Raw genomic sequence first — 15130 nt, 5'->3', positions numbered from 1 at the left:
GTCTTTAAATTCTTTCTTATTAATCTTTTTCATAAGATTTGTCTAGTTCAGAAAGTGGTATGTTGATGACCCCAACTAACTATGGTTTTGTTGTCAATTTTTCACCGTAACTTAATTTTTTTCCCATAAATATGTAGATACTATGTTATTTTTGCAAATAAATATATTATTTACAGTAAGTATTTATATTACCTCATTATATGCCTGAAAGTATAATATAGTTAATCAGCTTTTCTCTTTTTACCACATTAATTTTTATTGTTACCTTATCTAAGATCATGATTACTTCTGCTTTTTAAAAATTCACCTGAAACACAAATTCCAGTCCCTCATTTTAATTTTGTGTACATCCTTGTGTCAAGTATATTTCTTGTATATATATTGTTGGATTCTGCTTTCTAACCCATTGTACTATCTTTCTCTATCTTATAGGTGAGTTCTTTCCATTAATTTTCATGGTCACAACTACTAATTATCTATTTCCTCCATTATATTCTCTTACACTTTTCCTCCCTCTCTCCTCTTAATTCCCTCTTTTTGCAGAGAAGGAAACAGCAAAAAGACTTGCTTGTGGAGTAGATTATGAAATACTCTGAATGCCAGAAGATTTTATATTTAATACTGGAGGTATTAGGGAGGCAGCAGGGTACTGCAATGGTGCAGGCACAAGGAGATGAGGGCCTGCACTAGAGTGGTAGCTGTATCAGAGAAGAAAAGGAGGCATGATAATCAAGAGATGCTGCAAAGGTCACCAAGTGAAATAGAATAGAAGGAGAATAGAAGAGAGCCCAGGACAGAGCCCTGTAGGACAACTACATTTAGACAGTATGACCTGAATGGTGATCTAGCAAAGGAGGTGCATTTGTGGGTGATGGCAAGATTAAGGGTATGACCATTTTTGTGTGTGGCTAAGGTGGGGTGGAGCAGTAGGTCATGGAAAGTAGGTAGGCTGAGGAACTGAATAGTCAGCGTGTTTGAGGGAGAGTCAAGTGTTTCTTTTTTCATAGCTCTCAGTCTTCATGTTCCTTTATTGTGGCTTGCACTGGCTTTCCTGAGGGAACTCACTTCCGACCTCTGATGGGCTGTGGCTATTTTTTTGTTCAGTGCTTAACTTGATGGAGCTTACTTTTGTTACTCTTCATTTTTATTTTGTCTGTATGTTTGAAGAACTGGACTTCTTTACAATCTTTATGTAGCCATCTTAACCATACATGAGATGAGGAATAGGAAGCAGGCTGGTGAAGGCGCAGCATCAGGAAGTGTGACCTGTTTCCTTGTCCCTAGTACTGGCCATGCCCTTCTTCATCCCTTTCACACTCCAACCCTGGATTACTGCTACTATCCACCCTCTTTATTCCTAACAGCATGTTGTTGAATGCCACTGAAGGAAATCACAACTGGGTGCTGTCTAAGTTTACAAAGTGCTACATATCAGTTCTTTTACTCTTCCCTGATTTCCTGTCACAAAGTCTATTCCAAGCCTTCTCTCTTAAGGCACTTAACTACTTCCTCTGAGCAGAAGTCTTGCCTCTTTCTTCTTGAGAAAACAGAGTACATTAATCTTGAGCTATTGCTTCATCCCAAAGCTCACCAATACCTATCTCTGTTCTTTCCTCTGCTATAGATTCTGCAGAGGTAATACTTTTTTGACAAGGATGATCTCTTTACTTGTGTATTTGATTACATGCCCTCCTGTCTCTTCTGGAAGCATGTCCCATCAGTTTTTTCCTCCTCACTTCTAGTCTCTCTTCCCTTTCCGGCTGCTTACAAACACTCCCAGATCTTTTCTCATGCTTAAAAACTTTCATTTGATCCTAACAAAGTATTATTCAAATCAATAACTATCTTTATTGCCAAACTCCCTTAAAAAGTTCTTTACAACCCATTCAATAATAATCAATTACCAAGTACACACTATGTGTCAAGGCACCGTGGCACTCATCGTACATACAGATGCAAAGGCAATGGATTTACCTGCATTCCAATGAGGGAGACAACAAGCACACGCACACACACAGCACAAATATAAAGGTAATAAATGTATATGTGTATGCATTGTTATTGTTGTTCAGTCATTTCAGTTGTGTCCAACTCTTTGTGACCCCATTTGAAGTTTTCTTGGTAAAGACACTGGAGTGGTTTGCCATTTCCTTCTCCAGATCATTTTACAGATGAGCAAACTAAGGCAAACAGGGCGAAGTGACTTTCCCAGGATCATATAGCTAGTATTTATCTGAGGCTGTATTTGAACTCAGGTCTTCCTGACTCCAGGCCTGGAGCTCCATCCTCTGTACCAACTAGCTGCCTCAAGGTGCACAATTTACACATCTACACACACACACACACACACACACACACACACTTAAAGTAGTTAAATACAAGGTAGTTTGGGAGGTTGGGAAGAAGGGCATCAGTAATTGGGGGACTGGGAGATCAAGAAAAACTACACAAAGGAAAACAGAGCCTCACTTGCATCTTAAAAGGATTTGAGAGGGAGTCTATGAGGTGGAGGGAAGAGGGTAACGCATTCTAGTCATGGAGGATGGCCATTACAAATGTACACAAGTTGAAAGTGGAGTGTTATGAATGAGGAAGAGAGAGAAAGGCCAACTTGGTCAGACTGCAGAATTTGGGAGAGGGAATAGTCTAACAAGGCTGAAAAAACAGAAGAGGGTCAGGTTGTATTGGGCTTTAAAAATTAAACTGATGAGCTTCTACCAGTTGAAGAGAGAAGTCGTATGCCAGATGTGTGCTTAAGGAAAATTACTTTGGCAGCAGTATATAGGATGGCCTGGAGTAGTGAGAGAAAAAACACAGAGCTCAATCGGGAGTGTGTTGAAATAATCTAGGCAAGAAATGATGAGGACCTGAAATAAGGCACTCATAACTGTATGAGTAGAGAAAAAGGGTTGGATGTGAAAAGGGTCCACAGACTTCACCAGACTGCCCAAGGAGTTCATGACACCAAAAAACGGGCTAAGAACACCTGGTTTAGGGAGAAAGAATGAGCTCTTACACATGTCGAGTCTAAGATGTCTCTGTGGGACATCTGGTTTGAAAGGTCCAACAGGCAAATTAGTGATGTGGGACTAAGGCTGAAGGGAGAGACTGGTGCTAGAAATAGAAAATCTTGGATTTTGGCTGTCATCTACAAAGAGATAAAGTTAAATCGATGGGAGCTGCTACCAGAACCCCGAGAAGCACTCACAGTTAGGAGGTATGATATGAATGATGAGCCAGCTAAGGAGACTGAAATGGAACTGTCAGGCAGATAGGATTGAACTATGAGAGCAGTACCATGAAAACCCAAAGAACAGAGGGTGAATAGTGTCAAATGCAGCAAATAGGTCAAATATTAGGAGTGAGAAAAGATCATCAGCTTTGACTTCTTTTAAAAAAAAGTTCATCCTACTGATGCTGTGTGAAGTGAGCAGAACTAGAACACTGCACACAGTAACAGCCACAACATGTAATGACTAACTTTGATAGACTTATCTCTTCTTAGCAATGCAAGGATCCAAGACAACTCCAAAGGACTCATGATGGAAAATCCAGAAAAAGAACTATGGAGTCTGAATACAGATTGAAGCATATTATTATTGCTCTTTTTTTTCTTCTTTCTTGTGGTTTTTCCCATTGGTTCTAATTCTTTACAACATGACTAAAGTGAAAATAGATTCAATATAAATGTATATGTAGAGCCTATATCAAATTACATGCCGTCTTGGGGTGGGGGGAGGGAAGAGGTGGGGAGAAAATTTGGCACTCAAAAGCTTATGGAAGTGAATGTTAAAAACTAAAAATAAATAAACAAAAATTTAAAAGGTTCATTCTAAACTTAATGAATACCAAATGAAATGGGATTTCCACATACATGACAGAAAAAGAGGGCTATACATAAAATGAAAGATTTCTATTAGGTGCAGCTTAGATTTTTTTTCAATACATAATAAACAGAATCTACAGTTTTCAAAGTTGTCCTGCAAAACTATCATATTTGACAACTGAAAGTTCATTGGTAACTTTGGAGAAAGAAGTTTCAAGAAAGTGATAAAGTCAGAGGCCAGACTGTAAAGGGCTGAAGAATGAGAGGAAAGGTTGTGGCAGCAGTGAATGTAGACAACTTTTTCAAGGAGTTTGAGAAAAGGAGATGAGATACAGAATGGTAGAGGCTAGCTAAGACTCCTGAGGGAAATTTAGGCATATTTGAAGGCAGTAAGGCAAGAACCAGTAGAGAGAGGCTAAAGATTTGAAAAAAAAAGATGCAATCTACTGGAGGAGATGAGAGGAGATGGGTATTGAGTGACACAGGAAGGCCTGGTGTTGGCAAGGGGAAGGGCCACAATCCTATGTTAGACAATCATGTGCTGTGCAAGCATATCAGAGTGTACCCCAGGACTTTGGGCCATCTTTTCTTCCTTCTACACTTTCTCTTGGTCATCTTATCAGCTCACTATGGGTTCAATTATCATCTCTATGCATTGACTCCCAAATCTACATATCCAGCATTTATCTCTCTCCTGAGCTCCAGTCCTTCATCTCCAAATAACTGGTGGACATCTCTATCAATATGTCACACGGACATCTCAAATTCAACATATGCAAAGCAGAACACAGTATTTTTCCCTCAAAACTCACTCTTTTTCTCAACTTTCCTATTTCTGTTTAAAGAGTCACCATTTCTCCCATTGAGAACCCATCCAGGTTCTCAATCTTAGAGCTATCCTTGATTGTTCATTCTCACTCACTTCTGTATCCCATCACCTGCCAAGTCCTTTCAGCTACCTCCACAATACCCTCTCATGTATCTTCTTTTTCTCTACTGATTCATCTCCACCCTAGTTCAGGCCCTCATCATCTCTCAGCTCAATTACTACAAAAGCTTCCCAATCTGACCTCCCTGCTTCAAATTTCTCCCTTCTCACCCCCTCCCTCCACATAGCTGTCAAACTGATATTCTCAAAGCATACCTATGAGCGCATCATTTTCTTATTCAAAAGTTTTAGTTGTTTCCTACAGCACCCACAATAAAATACAAGCTCCTCTGTATGGTGGGTGAAAAGATAAAATGATTGAGGAAACAAAGGTTCGCTCTTCCAAGCATATCAATTTATTAAATAATGCATGCCAACTGCCAAACAAATTGGGACCGCAGCCAGCTCTTCCTCAGCCTAGAGCTGGACCCCAAATACATGGGAAGACACACTTTTACATATTAAAAACAATTAATCAAATAAGGCTAATTAATTTAAAGGAAACAATACAATATCAGGCAATCTGATTTCTAGTTGAATGAAAGATTAGGGATGTTCCAAGTTGGGAGGGTGAGAGTGAATAGGTGATTCTCTGAAAGCAGAAAAGGAGGTGTCCCACTCCCCCCAAATGTCTAAACAATCAAAGGAACATGGAAACAGTAACTGATTGATCTGTACAGGGCCAGTTTTCAGATAAGAGAGATGGGTTTCCTCAGATATACAAGTGTAAGAAAATTCCTTGCATCAATCTTTGGGTCCGACTGGTCAGCACAGTCTAGGTCTTTGGTTAAGCATCCCTAAGCATCAGGGAGAGGTAGTCTAGCTTCTTAGCCAGGCAGGGCTATGTTCAAACCATACAATTAGGTTTTCTCCCATTTCCTGTAAGTGAATAGAAAGGGAACTAGCTCCAGAATCGAGTCACAAGATGGAGTCATTGTGGTTCATTCAATTCCCAAAATTAATCACTTGCTATCCTAATCCCCTCAATTTTCTCATCTGTTTGGCATCTGAAGCCCTCCACAATCTGTCTCCAACCTATTTTCCGGAACTAATTTCACATTACTCAATCTCATGTCCTCTACAATGCAATGAAAATAGCCTGCTTCTTATACCCCATCCAGGGGCAGGGAACTTGCAGCCTCATAGCCACACGTGGCCCTTCTCGTTTCTCAAGTGCAGCCCTTTGACTGAATCCAAGCTTTGTTCTATAAAACTTGGACTCAGTCAAAAGGCTGCAAGGCTGCACCCAAGGACCTAGAGAGCCACGTATCCCCTACCTCTTCCCCATACTTACTGTACCCCATATGAGATACTGCATATCCCACACCTGAACAAGCTCTATCCACTATGCCTGGAGTGTTCACCCTTTTCTTTTCTATCTTTTGGAATTCTAAGCTCTCTTTAAGACCCAGCTGAAATTTACCTCTTAGAAAAGTTCTTTCCTGATTTCTCTCCATTTATTAGTATGGCACTCTTCACCAAATTACTTTGCATTTACTTTGTAAATATTTCATATATACTATCAGTGTACATGTTGTCCTCTTTGATTTTGGATTTTGTCTTTGAATCTCTAGCTTAATAAATGCTTGTTTAGCTTAACTGACTAGAACTAAAAGGGACTTCAGAAGCCACTTATTCCAACAACTAAATGATCCCTTTATAAGATCCCTGAGAAGTAATCAGTGAGCTTCCAAAGACTTCCAGGAATAGGAAATCATTACTTACCTAGGCAGCCAATCCTATTGTTTTAAAGTTCTAGAATATGGTTGCCTAGCTCCATGATGGGTGTGACCTCTCTTTTTGAGGTCAATAATGAAAGTCTTTGCTGTTAGTAGTGGATATGGGTCTTTGTATAAATGACAAGTTGTTTCCTTTTCAGACCCATCTGCCATGGGAAGGCCCTCATCCACACTATGCACCTCCAGGTACTTTCCAAGGCCTTTCCTGCTTTTGTGTTGCCTTTCAATCTACTGACCTGCATAGTCCTACTTTGAATTCTCATTTACCTTATTTTTTTTGTTTGTTTTCTGCTTGGATTGTTCTTCTACCCTGCCTAATTACCTCTCTTTATTAAGGAAAGGACATAAAGCCCTTTTGCCTTCCTTTTTAGTAGAAAGAACAAGTGGCCACCTGGTGCATATCAGATTGTTGTTTTCTTGTACCTGAAACACAGCCATACCTTAACTCACTTTCTATTTCAGCTAAAAATGAGATTCTGTTATATGTGGTTCACTTTGGTGTGTCTGCTAATATTCTCTAAAATTGCTCCTTTCCTCCATCTCTACCAGTCCTCTGCTTCCCAGTTGCAGTGGCCTACAAAATCATCTTATGCAGTACTCTGAATGCTAATTTTCCTAGTTTTCCAGTAAAAATCAGTAATTAGGAGATACTGGTCAATCCCTGGATTCCCCCTATTCAACTGGTATTTTACATTTGTATAGAAGGCTTACAAAACCAGCTCGGATCTCACCAGATCTTAATAATCCAGACTGTTATGTAGGGCAACCATTATCATTTCTATTTACAACCAGGAATCTGAGGTAAAGTGGCTTAAATCAACTACTAGAAACACTAAGAAGTAATGCCCAAAATCAAATCTAGGTTTTCTGAATCCAAACTGAATACTCTTTCTATTAGACCAGTGTTACCTCCCAATCTGTAACTATATTTGGAAAGACCTTTTAGAAAAACTCAAACTCACTTACTTCCTCTCCTCATCCTTTCTTCTACATGTTCTTAACACTGCATCTATGTCCAACATTCTATGTTTGACATTCTTACACTTTGTGTTCTAAGGTCCCTTTTACCATACTACATTCTATGAGTATGGCACTTGATCCAGGCCATCTATTTCCAGTATTGGTATTAACTAAATTGGGTAGCAGCAAGGCTTTCATACTTGTATCTGATAGTTACGTAAAGCAGTGGTTCTTAAACTTCCACAGCGGTAGAACCCTTCAATTTATACAAAATTTTGGCAGACTCTTTTAAGTAAAATTCTCTAAAATTATTATTCTAATGTCTATTAAAAATAAGATTCATTAAGAAGAAAGACTTGGGGTTTTCAGGGTTATTTGTAACACATTCATGTTGATATAGAGCTTTACAGTTTACAAAGTAGTATTTCATTTGAATAACAAAGGTTCTGTGAGGTAGCTACTATGATTACTATCCTGGATTTTACAGATGAAGAAATTGAGGCCCAAAGAAGTTAAGCAGTTTTCCCAGGATCACACAGTCAGTAAGAAGTAGTGGAAATGGGAAAAACAGGGAATTACCTACCTGACAGAAGGTCCTTTGTTGGGGGGTTGCTCAAAGGATGAACCTGTGGGTCACTTTGACTCTCTGCAACTCTCCTAATGTGAGTATCACGTACTGGGATGGTGGGACAAGATACCTGTTTCTTTACAGGCTCTGGTTCTACTGTTTTATCTTCTAAAAGCTGCCTGGAATTAGGATGAGGCTGTGGTCCCAAGAAAGAATCCACTACAGAGTTCTCTGGAAAGTACAAGTGGTCCTTTCCCCTGTTTTAGATTAAGGAAAGAAAAAGAACTTGTCAGGGGACAAGGCAAAGTCCAACTGAATCACAAACACTGCCTGGGTACGGCATATGAATACATCCTCTCTCCAATCAAATGTACATTTGTTAGGGACAGGTACAAAGTGTCAATGGCACACATGAAGCTCACCGTCCACTAGCAGTAAAGAGTAGTATGTATCTAACAACAGGTCACTTAGAGCTTTGAAGTTCCTCATAAAACCCCACGTGGTAGATCACTCATGTTTTCAAGGGAATCTTAAGGTTTACAAAGCATTTTCCCAACATCCTATGAAGTATGTGGTAAAAGGGGACAAGAAGTACAGGCCTGGAAAGGATCCTAGTGGCCACCTAAATCAATGCATATCTAAAAAAAGACTTTTCTCTGTGACATACCCAAGATAAGTTTTTATTTCACATTTTTGTAAAGTTCTTCAATGAGGGAAAATCCACAACCTCTTCAAGGAATCTACTCCACTTCTAGACAGGCTGAATTGTTACATCAATCCTAAAAGTGCCTCTTGGTAATATCTGCCCAGTGCTAATAGTTCTGCCACTTTGGGCCAAACAGAATAAATCTAATCACTGTTCCACATGACAGCCCCACAAATACGGAAAGACAGCTATCATGTTCTCCCTGAGTATTCTTTAGGCTAGAGGTTATCAAATTTTTGGTCTCAGGACTCCTTTACATTCATAAACAGGATCTCAAAGAGCTTCTTTTATGTGGTTATAATCTACTGGGTTTTGCTGTATTAGAAATTAATAGGGGCGGAGCCAAGATGGCAGCTGGAAAGCAGGGACTTGCCTAAAGCTCTCCCCCAGGTCCCTCCAAACACCTCTAAAAAATGGCTCTGAACAAAATCTAGAACTGAAGAACCCACGAAATACCAGAGGGAAGAAAGGCTCCAGCCCGGGACAGCCTGGATGGTCGCTGGTTAAGGTCTATCGCACAGAGCTGGGAGCGCAGCAGAGCAGAGGCCAGTGTGGGCTGCGCCAGGACCAATCAGACCGGGAGTCAGGCAGAACAGGCGTAGCGCCCTGAATCAGGCAGCTGTGGCAGTTACCAGACTTCTCAACCCACAAATACCAAAGGCAACAGAGCAGATTAGTGGGAAAAAACTGCTGGGATAGAATGAAAGAAGTTCACAGTTGGCCACTGCCCTGGGGGCAGCAGAGGTGGTGCAGCTCTGAGGCTCCTTCCAGAGCTCCAGCTGCAGTTGCTTCCAGCCCCAGGCTCACCTAGTGGGAGGAATTAAGTGGCAGATCAGAGTGGGAGTGCAGAGCCTGCTTGGATCTGAGTTGCAGTTCAGGTTGGCAGTTCTTGGGGAAGGAGGAGGAGTACAGGTATGGCAGAGCTTGCTGTGTAGAAACAGCTCTGAAAACAGCAGTACAGCCACTTGGGACAAAGAGTACTCTCTACTCTACAAGCAGTCATACCCTGACAAAAAGCTCAAGGGTCAAGTAGTTGGCTGGGAACATGAACAGGCAATGAAAACGGACTCAGATTCAGACTCAGGATTTGGAATCTTTCTTTCGTGACAAAGAAGATCAAAACACAGCCAGAAGAAGTCAACAAAGTCAAAGAGCCTACATCAAAAGCCTCCAAGAAAAACATGAATTGGTCTCAGGCCATGGAAGAGCTCAAAAAGGATTTGGAAAAGCAAGTGAGAGAAGTATAGGAAAAATTGGGAAGAGAAATGAGAGTGATGCAAGAAAATCATGAAAAACAAGTCAATGACTTGCTAAAGGAGACCCCAAAAAATACTGAAGGAAATAACACCTTAAAAAATAGACTAACTCAAATGGCAAAAGAGCTCCAAAAAGTCAATGAGGAAACGAATGCCTTGAAAGGCAGAATTAGCCAAATGGAAAAGGAGGTCCAAAAGACCAATGAAGAAAATACTACCTTAAAAATTGGATTGGAGCAAGTGGAAGCTAGTGACTTTATGAGAAATCAAGATATTATAAAACAGAACCAAAGGAATGAAAAAATGGAAGACAACGTGAAATATCACTTTGGAAAAACCACTGACCTGGAAAATAGATCCAGGAGAGATAATTTAAAAAATATGGACTTTCAATAAAATAGAGGACTTCCAAGTTTTCTCAGTGAAAAGACCAGAACTGAATAGAAAATTTGACTTTCAAACACAAGAATCAAGAGAAGCATGAAAAGGTAAACAAGAAAGAGAAATCACAAGGGACTTACTAAAGTTGAGCTGTTTTGTTTGCGTTCCTACATGGAAAGATGATGTGTGTAATTCATGAGACCTCAGTATTAGGGTAGCTGAAGGGTTTATACACACACACACACACACACACACATATATACATATATCCACACACACAGAGACATATATATATATATATATATATATATAGACAGAGGGTACAGGGTGAGTTGAATATGAAGGGATGATATCTAAAAAAAAAATCAAGTTAAGGGATGAGAGAGGAATATATTGAGGGAGGGAGAAAGGAAGAGATAGAATGGGGTAAATTATCTTGCAAAGTGGCAAGAAAAAGCAGTTCATTGGAAGGGAAGAGGTGGCAGGTGAGGGGGAATGAGTGAATCTTGCTCTCAATGGATTTGACTTGAGGAGAGAATAACATACACACTCAACAGGAAAGTAGGGGGAAGGAGATAAAAAAGGGGGGATGATAGAAGGGAAGGCAGATGGGGGAGGAAGTAATCAAAAGCAAACACTTTTGAAAAGGGACAGGGTCAAGGGAGAAAACTGAATAAAGGGGGACAGGATAGGAAGGAGCAAAATATAGTTAGTTTTCCATAACATGAGTATTGTGGAAGGGTTTCACATAATGATACATGTGTGGACTATGTCAAATTGCTTGAGTTCTTAGGGAGGGTGGGTAGGGAGGGAAGAGGGGAAAGAATTTGGAACTCAAAGTTTTAAAAGCAGATGTTCAAAAAAATAAATTTGTTTTTGCATGCAACTGGGAAATAAGACATACAGGCAATGGGGCATAGAAATCTATCTTGCCCTACAAGAAAGTAAGGGGAAAAGGGATGGGAGGAGAGGGGGAGTGGGGTGACAGAAGGGAGAGCTGACTGGGGAATGGGGCAATCAGAATATATGCCATCTTGGATTGGGGGGGAGGGTAGAAATGGGCAGAAAATTTGTAATTCAAAATCTTGTGGAAATCAATGCTGACAACTAAAAATATTAAATAAAAAAATTAATAGTGAAAAATCTTAAAAATATATATTCATTCGTTTAAAAGTAATTATAAGCCCATTACATGTTTACATAAATAGTTACGTCAACTAGCATTCATTAAGCGTCTACTATTTTCCAGGCAAAACAAAAAAAAAATTAATTAGATGAGTGGCATTATTTTACAGACTGTTTTTTTAAATCTCTTTAATATGTATATTAACAGAAGGCAGCTGAATTCTTATATCTGCTTTTGCATTTAATCTGTTGCGATGATTTGGTTGAAGGATACAAAGAAAATCTGGTCTTCTATAGTATATAAATATAAAAGCGACAAATACTTCCATATATAAATAGTATCTTAGTATTATTAGGAAATTAGTTTTTTCCTTGGAGAACTCCTGAAAGGGTCTTGAGGACTCCTAGGTGTGTCCAAGGACCATGCTTTGATACCTGCTGCTCTGGGTTAAATAAAAATCCCCATTTCCTTCAACTTTATTCTTGTACACCACAAAATTAATGCAATACACCATCTTAATTACTTTTCTCAGGGCACTGCTGCTTATCAGAATCTGTCCTAAGAGGCAGCTTGATGGCCTTGTGATAGAGCAATGGGTCTGGAGTCAGGAAGACCTGAGTTGAAATCTAGCCTCAGACACTTACCAGCTTCATGACTAAGTAAAACACTTCAACTATTTGCCTTAATTTCCTCAATTGTAAAATGGGATACAGTAATAGCCCCTACCTTGCAGGGTCATTATGAGGATCAAATAAGATAAATATCTGTGAAGTGCTCAGCACAGTACCTGGTACAAAGTAGGCATTATAATGCTTATTGCCTTTTCCCCTTCCTTTCCCCCTTCTCTAGATCTGAAGATAATACTTCACATGTGAACGTCCAAGAACATACTAGCTTTTGTGGTTGCCATATCACACAAATGACATATCTTGAATTAATGTTGAACTATTAAAGACTACTCTGGGTTTGCTTATGCAACCAATTCCCAATCTATACATTATCCAACCCAGTGGTCTCCAAATTTTTAAAAACTTCATATTCCATCAGAAAAACCTTTTTGAATACGTATCCACAATAAATAGTATTGTTTCATACTTTATGATTTGATATTTTTTAGTTTTCAACATTGATTTCCACAAGATTTTGAGTTGCAAATTTTCTGCCCATTTCTACCCTCCCCCCCAATCCAAGATGGCATATATTCTGATTGCGCCATTCCCCAGTCAGCTCTCCCTTCTGTCACCCCACTGCCCCTCTCCTCCCATCCCTTTTCCCCTTACTTTCTTGTAAGGCAAGATAGATTTCTATGCCCCATTGCCTGTATGTCTTATTTCCCAGTTGCATGCAAAAACAACTTATTTTTTTTTGAACATCTGCTTTTAAAACTTTGAGTTCCAAATTCTCTCCCCTCTTCCCTCCCCACTCACTCTCCCTAAGAACTCAAGCAATTCAACATAGGCCATACATGTATCATCATGCAAAACACTCCCATAAATAGTTATGTTGTGAAAGACTAACTATATTTCCTTCCATCCTGTTCTGTCCCCCTTTATTCAATTTTTCCCTTGACCCTGTCCCTTTTCAAAAGTGTTTGCTTTTGATTACTTCTTCCCCCATCTGCCTTCCCTTCTATCATCCCCCCTTTTTTATCTCCTTCCCCCTACTTTCCTGTGGGGTAAGATACCCAATTGAGTGTGTATTGTTATTCTCTCCTCAAGTCAAATCCATTGAGAGCAAGATTCACTCATTCCCCCTCACCTGCCACCTCTTCCCTTCCAATGAACTGCTTTTTCTTGCCACTTTTATGTGTGATAATTTACCCCATTCTAGCTCTCCCTTTCTCTCTCTCTCAATATATTCCTGTCTCATCCCTTAATTTGATTTTTTTTTTTAGATATCATCCCTTCATATTCAATTCACCCTGTACCCTTTGTCTATACATATGTATATTCTCTTCAACTACCCTAATACCGAGAAAGATCTCATGAATTACACACATCATCTTTTCATGTAGGAATGTAAGCAAAACAGTTCTACTTTAGTACGTTCCTTATGATTTCTCTTTCTTGTTTACCTTTTCATGCTTCTCTTGATTCTTGTGTTTGAAAGTCAAATTTTCTGTTCAGCTCTGGTCTTTTTACTGAGAAAGCTTGAAAGTCCTCTATTTTATTGAAAGTCCATATTTTGCCTTGGAGCATAATACTTAGCTTTGCTTGGTAGGTGGTTCTTGGTTTTAATCCTAACTCTATTGACCTGCAGAATATCATATTCCAAGTCCTTTGATCCCTTCATGTAGAAGCTGCTAGATCTTGTATTATCCTGACTGTGTTTCCACAATACTCAAATTGTTTCTTTCTGGCTGCTTGCAGTATTTTCTCCTTGAACTGGGAATTCTGGAATTTGGTGACAATATTCTTAGGAGTTTTCTTTTTGGGATCTTTTTCAGGAGGTGATTGGTGGATTCTTTCAATTTCTATTTTACCCTCTGGCTCTAGAATATCAGCGCAGTCCTCCTTGATAATTTCTTGAAAGATGCTATCTAGGCTCTTTTTTTGATCATGGCTTTCAGGTAGTCCAATAATTTTTTGATTATCTCTCCTGGATCTATTTTCCAGGTCAATGGTTTTTCCAATGAGATATTTCACATTGTCTTCCATTTTTTCATTCCTTTGGTTCTGTTTTATAACACTTTCATTTTTCATAAAGCCACTACCTTCCACTTGCTCCAATCTAATTTTTAAGGTAGTATTTTCTTCAGTGGTCTTTTGGACCTCCTTTTCCATTTGGCTAATTCTGCCTTTGAGGGCATTCTTCTCCTCATTGGCTTTTTGGAGCTCTTTTGCCATTTGAATTAGTCTATTTTTAAGGTGTTATTTTCTTTAGTATTTTTTGGGGTCTCCTTTAGCCAGTCATTGACTTGTTTTTCAAGGTTTTCTCTCATCACTCTCATTTCTCTTCCCAATTTTTCCTTTACTTCTCTCACTTGCTTTTCCAAATCCTTTTTGAACTCTTCCATGGCCTGAGACCAATTCATGTTTTTCCTGGAGGCTTTTGATGTAGGCTCTTTGACTTTGTTGACTTCTTCTGGCTGTGTTTTGATCTTCTTTGTCACCAAAGATTCCAAATCCTGAGTCTGAATCTGAGTCCATTTTCATTGCCTGTTCATGTTCCCAGCCAACTACTTGACCCTTGAGGTTTTTGTCAGGGTATGACTGCTTGTAGAGAGTACTTTGTCCCAAGGGGCTGTACTCCTGTTTTCAGAGCTGTTTCTACACAACAAGCTCTGCCACACCAGCACTCCTCTTCCTCCCCCAAGAACTGCCAACCCGGACCACAACTCTGATCCAAGCAGGCTCTGCACTCCCACTCTGATCCGCCACTTAATTCCTCCCACTAGGTGAGCCTGGGGCTGGAAGCAACTGCAGCTGAAGCTCTGGAAGCAGCCCCAGAGCTGCACCACTTCCATGCCCCCGGGGCTAGGGCCAACTGCACACTCCTTTCACTCAGATCTAGCAGTTTTTCCACTAACCTTCTCTGTTGTCTTTGGTGTTTGTGGGTTGAGAAGTCTGGTAACTGCCACAGCTCAATGATTCAGGGCCCTACTGCCTCTTCCACCAGGCTCCAGGTCTGGTTGGTCCTG

The 15130-nt window shown here is 39.8% G+C and overlaps 1 protein-coding gene across 1 annotated transcript in view; it reads right to left on the bottom strand.

Annotated features, from left to right (window-relative positions):
* The window catches only part of C2CD3 (C2 domain containing 3 centriole elongation regulator), a 153811-nt gene that overhangs the window by 112548 nt on the left and 26133 nt on the right, over positions 1-15130 (bottom strand). The window contains exon 5 of the mRNA XM_036744950.1: positions 8037-8278. Coding sequence (XP_036600845.1) covers positions 8037-8278 — 242 coding nt within the window. The remainder of the gene's footprint in view (positions 1-8036; positions 8279-15130) is intronic.

This window comes from Trichosurus vulpecula, chromosome 2 (genome assembly GCF_011100635.1).
Source record: "Trichosurus vulpecula isolate mTriVul1 chromosome 2, mTriVul1.pri, whole genome shotgun sequence".
Classification (NCBI taxonomy): domain Eukaryota; kingdom Metazoa; phylum Chordata; class Mammalia; order Diprotodontia; family Phalangeridae; genus Trichosurus; species Trichosurus vulpecula.
Note: the sequence above shows the minus strand (reverse complement) of the source record. Positions and strands in the feature narration are given on the sequence as shown.